Genomic DNA, 10647 nt, shown 5'->3' with positions numbered 1-10647 from the left:
ACTGTTAAAAATTTTTTCGAAACGGCTTGCACAATAAAAATTTATAAACATTTGTGAATTCTTAATTAAGATGACTTAATCTTTTTATCACAAGTTTATCAAACTTTAAAACTACAGTATAAGTAAAATGTACAATAACTTTAAAAACCTAAGTAATATATATAATAAACTTATTTAAATTTCATGATCATTTTTGATGCAAACATTTTTAGTAAATACTTGAAATATGGGTTTATTTTGTTTACCTATAAAATCTTTTTTGTCAAAAGTTTATAAGAAGTGTTATATTTTTAACCAAAGTTAATTAAAAACGTTCAAGATTAGTTAGTTAAGTTCACTACTTAGACTTAAAATATATAAAACTTTAGGTGAACATTTTTAGTATGAAATATCAAAATTTGCTTTCAAGCTATTCTTTAGTTATTGTAGGCATTAAAAACTAAACTTTAAACTTCAAATAGCTTGATATTACATTTTGCCTTTGAGTAGGGGTATTTAAAAAAATATCTGTTAAAGTAAAATAGTACCCCAACGTTTATTCATTAAAAAAAAACTTGTTTATATAAAATCAAAAGTTATTCATTTTCAAACTATTTTTGTTTACTTTCTGTACTGTGTTGTCTTATCAAAGATTGAATCTTAAATTTAGAAAATATAGTTTTGCATGTTAAAATAACAAACTTTCCTAATCTTTTAAATAATTCAAACATAAACTTTAATTTATTCAATACCAGGTATTAGAAATATATACGCCACAAAACAACAAATATACCACAAAGTTTCCCTAAAGCTCAAAAATAGTTATTTTAAAAAGCAGTTTGATTTTTTCAAAAGATTACTAAAGGTGTTAACTGGTACAAATATACTTTTCGCCAGTAAAAACAAATTAAATAGATTGTACTGATAAAATACAATAAAATTTTAAAGTTTAAGTATCAAAAAACTTGAGACACATTTATCAAACCAAAGTTTAACATACTTTTAGTTATTCAATAATATCTAAAATAATAATATCTTAATTTTATATTCTATCTATTATTTATTTTGTGTTATTATGTTTCACGATTTAACTTAAATACAATATATTCTATAATATATTTTAGTCAACACTAGTTTGTTTTAAGAATATTTATACTACTTTTTAAAGTTAAATTAAACAAGGTTGTACCACTTATAGTAGTGTAATTATTCTAAAGTTTGACAAGACTTTTTAAAAACAGTTTATTATCAATATGATCATCAACATAAAAATAATCTTGTACGTTTTATAAACTGTTATAAAAAAAATAAGTTAATAACCAAAAACATGTTTAAACAATGTATTGTAAACACATTTGTAAGAAATTTTTTTGTCGTATAGATACAAAGGTTTTTAAATAAAACAGTAAGTTAAACATAAAAATAGCAGCACAATTTTTAATTATGCAGAAAACAGTTTAACAAAATTCCAAGCAAAAATAAAGTACGAATGAAACACAAACATAATAAGTTAAAACAAAAAAAACTCTTGTAAAAGAATATTTATCGATTGAACGATGCTTCATCATTGATATTTTTGCGCTCTCTCAAATGGAAAAGAAATGCAGAAACCACGAATAACAAGCACAAAACCATTCCTGACAGTAAAATGAAAATGTAATAGTTTCTGTAAAGAAAAAATGGTTAGAAAATTTTATAACGACTAATAATAATACTAATGGTAACTTAATTATTAAAAATATGAACATATGTCCAACAACTTTCGTTTGCACTTTTGTTGGCACAACTAAGCAAAAAAGGTTTTATATAACAACTATCACGCTTAGTTTAATTTAAAATTACAGTTGAATTTGTACTAATAAATTAAAGAAGCCTATTTTTCATAAAATATTAAAAGTGAACTTTTTTCATTTTATTAATGCTTAGATAAAATATTTTGATAAAAAGCTAAACAAAATTTTTATTGATGAATTTACTACTAATTATCATTTCATCAATTTATTTTAACTATCTTTAAAAATGAATTGTTGTACCTTTTATCTCAAATGTCATCAAAACACGACCTTTTATCTTTATAAGTCATCTTCAAAAGTTAATTTACTCTAATAATGGTATTTAGTAATATAAAATATTAGTTTTGCATGCTTATCTACTGTTTAAGAAAAACATTGCTTTAAATCAATCTTTATTTACTCAAAAAAGCTTTAAAATATTTCATATGAAGGACACATTTTTTTAAGCGAAAAATATTTTTAATTAAAAACCATGTAGGGAAGATAATACTCTATTTATTAATAAATATAGCCTTGTAGTCTTAAGTATAAATATTAAACTAAATAAGTTTTAAAACGTAAAGTTTGACCAAGTTATTAGTTAGTGTTGCAATAAGAATAAAAAATTGAGAATATTATTATCGTAAAACTTAAAGCTAATTTTGTTTTTATTGTAATTATTTTAAACTTTTATCGGTTTATTTGTAGCTTTTTAGTTTGAAAATCCGCTTAATGGTGAAACCAGTAACTAATAAAGCATTTGTATAAAAAATGATAAAAGCATCTAGTTTGTAAAAAGTACATGTGTTAGTTTTAAACTTTATAGTTCTTTTACAAAATAGCTAAAAATAAATTTTATCCACCAGTTTTTAAAGAAAAAAGAACATCTTAGTTTGTGCTCACATTTTAAATACTTAATAATTTATAACTTTACAATTAGTTTGCAGTCTAATTTTAAACTTACATCAAATTCGAATAATTTTAGTTAATAACAACTTTACAATTGTGTGTTTTTAATATATGTGACATTATTTAAAACTAATCAAGGCAACTTGCCTTAAGTTTATAATTTTGCTTTATTGATGAAACTTTTGTAATTAATTTTATTATACGTAGTGCTTTAATTAAGTTCCTAAAGTTTTCATATAAAGTATAACATAACCGAAATATATTAAGCGTGAAAGCTGTTAAACTTAAAAAGAGCAAAACAAAGCCATAAGTCACTACTGGACTGTCAAGGAAAAAGTCAAAATACTTGAAGTTTGAAGTATCTTTAAATTGTGACAAATCTATAAATCATAATTGAAAAGTTTCCGCTAAAGTTCTTTTTTTTAAGAAAAACTTTTTTTGAACTTTTCAACTGTTTACAAAACGTGTATTACTAAATAATTTAAATAACTTTATAATTATAAAAAAATAATTCAAGTTATACTTAGTTCGAAAAGGGAGCGGGAGAATAAAAAGTTTTTAAACTAACAAATGCTAGTTAAATTATTTTAAAGTGTTAGTATATTTAGCTTTAGTTAAAAACATAGAAAATTGTGTTATAAAGAAAAAGGTTTTTTTTATGCTTCAATAGTATTATATTAGTCAATACTAACTACATATTACCTGAGTTCATTAAGTTTGTATTGAGCGCACATGCTGTTCGATGATTTTTCGTCTTGCACCCAGTTTTTACAGGTCATGTCGATCACTAATCCGCTCATTATTGGTGCCGGTATCATACCTTTTGTAATTCAATTACAATTGAATAAATAAGTATGTGTAAGTAGCACTAAATCTTATAAGTTTTTTGTAGATGGTAGTTTTTTGAAAAGTTTTTTAATTAAGAAATATATTTAGAGAAAAAAAATTCATATGCTTATTGAAACAGTCAATAAATTTATATGATAAAGTTAAAGTTTCAGTATAAAGTTTGTTGCTTTTAAGTTAACTTAAGAGTTAAAATCATAACTACTTTATTAGCTATGATTGTAAAAATTTACTCTAGTATTTCAAATTAAAATCAAGAAACTTTACTTTTATTTGATCTACGGCAAAAGTGACTAACCAAGTCCACGCACGATGAGAAACAAAATACTCAGACCAGCCACTTTGTCGCTAGATTGGACCACTCTGATAAAAATTATACAACTAATTTATGAAACTGCTTTGTTAGTGTTTCTTAAATTTAAAAAAAATCTTTAAAGTAATCAATTGTCTGTCTTAGTACATAAATCATATGAATTTGTTGTTGTTAAAACACTTATTAGTTATAATCATGAAACCACTTTTAATCTTGTCAGTAGAAGTAACTTATTTTTAATAGACAACTCATAAAGAGTATGTGTTACAACAAAAACAAAGTATTTTACTTATACAAGTCGCTAAATCTCTATTTTTGATAAGCAAAAACCTTTGTTTAAAAATAAATTCTTAATAGACCATGATATGTTAATCGTCAAAATCAACTATTTTCACACAAGCAGTTTCTTAAAATTTTAAACCTAAGTATAGCAGTGTAGATGACAGTGACCAGGCTGGAAGCGATGAATGCTCCAGTGCAAACAAGCAGCAGAAACATTGCCAGGTCGTAACTGCAGGCATCAGCAGAAGAAACCGAATCACTTTGAACTTCCTGCTGAAAAATCGTTACATAACTTACTGTATTGCGTGAAACCTAATAAAGTTTGTGCTTTACTCTATAGAAATTGTATTGATTTTACCGTAACTACAATCAAACTAAAACGAACTTTACGTTTTAACCACAGCTTTTTATTCTATTGTTTAAAAAGTTAATCTAAGTTTGTTGAAAAATAATAAAAAATACTTTTTAAGTTTAGCCCTACTTTCACGTTTCTACATCACAATCTAAAATTTGGCTTAGATAAAGATGTAAAAAATATTAGAATTTTGTCTTACTTATAGCTAGAACGCATAAAATGACTTTATTATCAACGTACACTCTAGTCTGATGGATATTTAAAGCAAATATTTAACTTAAAGAGTTATGATTTAAAAATAAATCCTTTTAAGTTCACAAAAAAGTTTACAAATAAATCTAAAAAGTTTTAAATACGTGTAACTTTTACTACTTTTACTGACGTTAAAGAGTTTTCAACTACTAATCAAAAATTTTAATCTAACAAACTTGATCACACGTGAAGAACAAAGAGGAGGAAATAGGAACAATAGACACCAAGCAGGCCATGGCAGCGTAGAACAATATCTTGGATACACAACTTTTGTTCAGCCTCAAAACGAACGCCCCCAATAAAAGCCCCAACGCTGTAACTACCACAAGACAAACACCTGTAAAAATTTGATATCGATACCTTAATATGCACACAATGTTGGTAAATTTAATAAAGCTGTTTATATCTATATAGATTGTATTTAATAGATAATAATTGTAATTGTATTTACGTTAATTATAATTTATCTTGCTGAATAATACTAAAATTCAATTAGCTACCAATCACCTAATCAACTAATTACTTATCTAAAACTATATAAAATGTTTGTCCGTTGCAACTTATTAGTTTGTTTACTCTACTTGTGATCATCGCACAAGCGTGAAACAATTGTTAAGTAAAAAACTTTTTAACAATTTAACTTTTGTCATAATTGTATAAAGGCTCCTTAATTGTGAAGCTCTTTAAAAATTTATTGTTAAAACAACTTTAATATATATCTATATAAACTTTTAAGCTAAAAAGTGTATGGCCAATGCTTTGTATAGTTACTTAAAATACAATTTTTTATTTAAAGAGCAAAATATAAATGTTACAGACATCCTATGAAAAATAATTTATTTAAACTGAGCTGAAACTCAAAGTTTTCGTCCATTGTAACTTTGAAGGAACAAATTACACTAAAGCTAGTGCTTTCAATAGAAAAATATAATGTTTGTTACATAATGTTATATAAACTGACCAAACAGCAGGTTTGAGAATTGGGCGGTTACTGAGAACACGACTTCAAGGTACTTGGGCATGAATGACGTCAGCGTTGCTACGGTGAACATGATACCCGTGTAAGCGAACACCAGTAAAATGTACACCTTGTTCATTAGCAGGCTCTTCACTGTTGAAATCAGGTTTCGACCTGAATTGGTGTTTTTAGTTTTAGAAAATTATCTTCACAAATTTCGACATTTTTTAATTAATCATAATCCTGAATTATTCTAAAAATAATTTGCATAACTTTATTTTTAAGACATAAAAATGAAATTGATTTTATTTTAAACAAAAACCTTCTTTTTCATCCAAATTATTTTCCGACGACGCTTCAGACGATTCTTGGACCTGGTAGTCGATGAACGGTTGACATTTCTCCTCTGCAACAACATTCTCAATGTTGGGGATTTTTGTGGGGAAGAACAACAGTGGGAAGGCGGTTACTAGGAGACAAGGGGATAGGATGAGGAACCCAAGCCACCAAGCCCCGATCCACATGGATGTGTCTTGAGGAGTCAGTACTGACTCTTTTAAAACAAAATCTTTTTTTAAAATAAACTCAATAATAAAAAACTTTAAGACAAAAAGACTCAAAAATAAAATATTTTTTTGGAATTTAGCAGCCTGTCACAAATTTTGTTTAGATAGTATAAATATATAAGGTAGACACTTTTAACATTATTTTTATTTTTTCAAGTGTATTCAAAAATGCTATGTACCTTGCGTGATAACATCAAAGTTGACGTGTTTACTGGAAGTCCACGAACCAATCAGAAAGCCGACACCCTGTCCGAGGTTCTGAACAACCAATGAGATTCCTGGAAATAAATTCACTCACAATAAAAACTCCGACACGAAACTTTATTTAACAACTAAAGGTTATACTTACATAAGGTTTTTATTAGTTGTAAGGACAAACAACAATTATCCTATGTAATGTTGTAGTTTAATAAAACACTCTCTTTTTTCGCTAATTAAATTAGAACAATATAAAAAACATTAGAAATATAATAAGATATACTAGAAGTTTTACATAAGCCAAAAATTTTCAAACTAGATTTTTTATAGTTTTAAATTTAAATCTGATTTCATAATTGAGAAACCATCGAAACAATAGTATCCTCTCAAAGCTACCATAATTAAAAAGCAAATTAGACAAAATGTTGTTATTTAATCTGATTACAAATTAATAACAAACATTCAACTAACCAATATAAATAGGAGCGTCCCGGACGGAAGCGAAGTCGTCAATATAAGAAGTTGAAAGTGGTAGGAGAAAAGAACTGCCTGCACCCTTCATTAACATTTTATTTAATTAATTAACATTAAAAGTATTTTGATTGCTAAGATAAACAATGAACGTATGCTAAATTATGTTTGTTTTCATAAGCACTAGTTTCCTTTCAAATCTCGTTAAAACTTGAAAGCTTTAAAATATCTTACTCATAATAAAATACTAATTAAACTTTGTTTTTTCAAAAAAAATTAAATTAGTTTGTTTTACACGTTTAAAGTTTATTTAAGCTGTAAAATGTTATTTTTTATTTATGCTCCATTTTGAAAATTTTGTTTCTTTTGAACAATTGTTTTTAAATAAAATACATAAAAGTTAATTTTGAACCTGTAATATTTCACCCAATATTATGATAAACACAAGAAAGTAATTTTTTATATCTCCACGAGTTTCCGATTCCAAAACAGTTGCATTGGTCTCATTTAACAACGAACTTTTACTTGAAATATAAAAAATTATAAATACAAGTGTTTGTCTGACTATAACAAATCCTTAACTTAGCTCACACTTGACTTCAAACAACAACCAAGTTAAACTTTTAGCAAAAATTTTATTGATTTTTTATGTGTTTAATTTAAACTCTTTTTTAAATAGAGCCAAGTATAAAACCTTCAAGCCAAGTATAAAATTGTTTTTTAGAAGTTACTTAATCTATAAAATTTGCCTTCATACTTGTTTTGAATGCTGAAGTTTTTTCCAGATATTAATACATGTGGAAGGTAGTTGATAAACCCGCCAACTGCGGTGACAAATATTCCAAAAGCCATAATTCTCGGTCGATGATTGTTGCAGGATATCGAAGCTACCTAGAAATGAAAAATTTATAACATAACACGCATTTGAAAGTATAACACTTGATAAATGGTTTGAGCAAATAAAGAATCATATTTACAGTATACTATGAACATGAAGTTGCAAGTTTAATTTAGCTTTAATTGCGACATAACAATTTATAAATTTAAATCAAATCATAATGAACAATTTTCTTTTAAATTAAATAAAAAAAACCTTTTCAATAACAACGTTTTTACATAACACTCTAAAAAGAATACACATTTTAGAAAAACTTAGTTCGTTGTAAATCTTAACGCTATGCTTTTTTGACGTGCATCGAACGGCAATAGAATTATTTTTTTTATAGTTTTTTTTACTATATGCAAATTACATTCATCATGCTTTTATTACTATAATCAAACTTTGTAAAAAATTAAAATCATTAAAAGTGCTTATGCAACATTTTTTTTTTGAAAGGATATAAGTATTTATTTATAGATTTTTTACAAAATAGTACAGTATAGTTTAGTAGTTAAGTTTTACTTTTTGTATAGCTTTAACCTGTTTAAACAACAAATAAAAACCGACTAACAATGTTTAAAGTAATCTAGTTTTTACGCCTTTTGTTGAAATATGATTCTTTTGAAATGTGCCTAAAAGTTTTACAGATAATACGAAACAATCTTTTTTTCAGTTTTTATTATACCAGTTAAAAAATTGTGAATTTTCTATTATCAGAATACAATCATTTTTCTCAAATTTCACAAAAACTGTAAAAAATGTTTAGTAATGTTTTTATTAAATTGTTTAAAGGTAACATAAAATTATCAAAACTTGTATAGTATTAGAAAATTTTTGATTTAGTTAAAAATTACTTAAGTCAAATCCTCTTAGAAATAATAATTGGAAAAAAATCTGCTTTACAAAATCTTTTATAAATTATTACTGGAAATTAGTAGTTTTTAATTGGTCCTTAAAACATTTTTACAATATATAAAGACGCTTTTTATGCATACAAGTTGATATTTACATTTCAGCAGTTCATCATTTTTTGTTTAAGAAGTGTTATGTTTCACATCTAACGCAAACAAGACACTTCAACGTTTCCTAGGTTCAATTAACTTCAATAAAGTCAAGCAAATAATTTTTTCTTAACACATAAAAACAATCAGCACGTTTATTTAACAAACAGGTTATATTTCAATGGAAGTCAACATGTGACGTCAGGAAATTAACAAAATGTTTTCTGTGATAGATAAGTTACAAATAAAAAAAGATTAATTTAAGTAAATTAAACAGAGGTTATTGAAACTATCACTTAAAGTCAAACGTAGAAAAACATTCAATAATAAATTATTAACTAAACTAAGAAAAAATTAAAGTTTACAAACTTACAATTAAGCCAATTTAAACTAATTTAAACTAACTTTCGGTGACATAACAATGTCTTAAATATAAACAACTTAAACTTAATTAAACTAAAGTCGTACAAAAAAAATAGCGTCAAAAATAAATTTCCAGATGAAATTTTTTATATTGAAATATGAAGTAAAACATATCTTAAAAATACAGTTATTGAAAGTAAAATAAATGCAAACCAACAGTTAAAGTGATATTATTAAACTTTATCAAATTATCTTGAAAAGATAATTGATAGAATTAAAGAAAGTGTTTAACAAACAGATTAAGTTTTAAATAGTTTAAATTAAAATAAGTACTAAAAAATAGGCAAGGTGAGCAGCAAATTTCAGATGTTGAACGCGAATAATGCAAATATAGTTTTACAATAGTTACTATTATTGTTTATGTCGTTTTAATAGTTTACAAAAGTAAACAAACTAACAGGCAAAATTAAAAGTTATTGAAGCACGAGACAAAAAAATATTGATTAAAGCAAATATTATTGGATTAATTTTGCAGAAAATTTCTGAACTTTGATAACAATTAAATAGTTACTGTTTTATGATAATTACTAAAATATTATTTATAAGATAAACAAACTAACAGGCAACGTCAACAGCAAATTTCCGATATTGAACGAGCTTGCGATCAATCCGGTTGAACTGCTGCTTATTCCGAACTGCCTCTCCAGTGACGTCATAGTCGACTTGTTGTACATGGACAGCGCTGATTGGCAGAACATCGATATGCCGGCGACCAATGAGAAAGCCAGCAAGGACTTTATTTGAAATCTCGACTTTGATTTGCTGAAACGTTTTATTTGCACCTTTGGGCCTTCCGATTGGTCCAGATGTGATTTCCGGCTCTGCGGTTGGTCGAAACGTGAATTTTCCATTTTAACAGAGATTAGACAATAAAAAAGTTTAGTTGTGCTGGGAAAGTTTTTTGTTTCTCGAACAAGTATACGTACATATATATATAAAAGATTAAAGTTATTTTGTATACTGCTTAAACTTAGACAAGACTTAGCTATAATTTAGTATGCCTAAATCTAACAGCCGAAAAAAAAAACACTCCGATAAACTTTTTATTATAGTCTACTAAACTTTTAAAATAGTTTTTGATAAATGATAAAAAATATTTTGTTTTTTCTGAAAACAGAAAGTTTGATTAAACACAATTCACGTTTAACGGTTTTCAAAGAAAACCCACAAAACGGTGGGAAATTTTACTGAGAACTGTTGAATGCAGCTCTCATGCATCAAATTATTTGTTTACGATTCAAAACTGAATGCAATGAATGCAGAACAATGCGAAGTATATAAAGCGAAGTTTGTTGCAAGGAGATTAATACGTGGATTAGCCTTGTAAGGTTTGTTGACAGGAAAAATTTTCAACAAAAAATATATTAAGCCTTTTTTTACGGGTTTTCAATAAGTTTAAAAAAAGACACTTTTCTCACAGTTTCTATAGAATTTACTTTAAA

The 10647-nt window shown here is 26.0% G+C and overlaps 1 protein-coding gene across 1 annotated transcript; it reads right to left on the bottom strand.

Annotated features, from left to right (window-relative positions):
• Positions 1-3358: 3358 nt before the first annotated feature.
• On the bottom strand, positions 3359-10056 carry LOC145844353 (solute carrier organic anion transporter family member 1A4-like). The gene is made up of 11 exons (XM_082951748.1): positions 9766-10056; positions 7659-7792; positions 7314-7425; positions 6902-6986; positions 6412-6510; positions 5989-6219; positions 5670-5840; positions 4885-5045; positions 4241-4374; positions 3805-3869; positions 3359-3480 (listed from the first exon to the last, which is right to left on the bottom strand). Exons 1-11 carry the CDS (start codon positions 10054-10056, stop codon positions 3359-3361), a joined length of 1605 nt encoding a protein of 534 aa, XP_082807874.1.
• Between the last annotated feature and the right edge of the window lie 591 nt (positions 10057-10647).

Source organism: Thalia democratica, chromosome 9, assembly GCF_965202585.1.
Source record: "Thalia democratica chromosome 9, ktThaDemo2.hap1.1, whole genome shotgun sequence".
Lineage (NCBI taxonomy): Eukaryota > Metazoa > Chordata > Thaliacea > Salpida > Salpidae > Thalia > Thalia democratica.
Note: the sequence above shows the minus strand (reverse complement) of the source record. Positions and strands in the feature narration are given on the sequence as shown.

What these genes read in the sequence shown, in the direction of transcription:
- LOC145844353 (XM_082951748.1), bottom strand. Translation starts at nt 10,056, where the DNA reads ATGGAAAATTCACGTTTCGACCAACCGCAGAGCCGGAAATCACATCTG. An exon ending in GGACGCTCCTATTTATATTG is followed by an intron (nt 6,511 to 6,901) that starts GTTAGTTGAATG and finishes ATTTATTTCCAG; the next exon opens with GAATCTCATTGGTTGTTCAG. An exon ending in ATTCTCAAACCTGCTGTTTG is followed by an intron (nt 5,046 to 5,669) that starts GTCAGTTTATAT and finishes AAATTTTTACAG; the next exon opens with GTGTTTGTCTTGTGGTAGTT.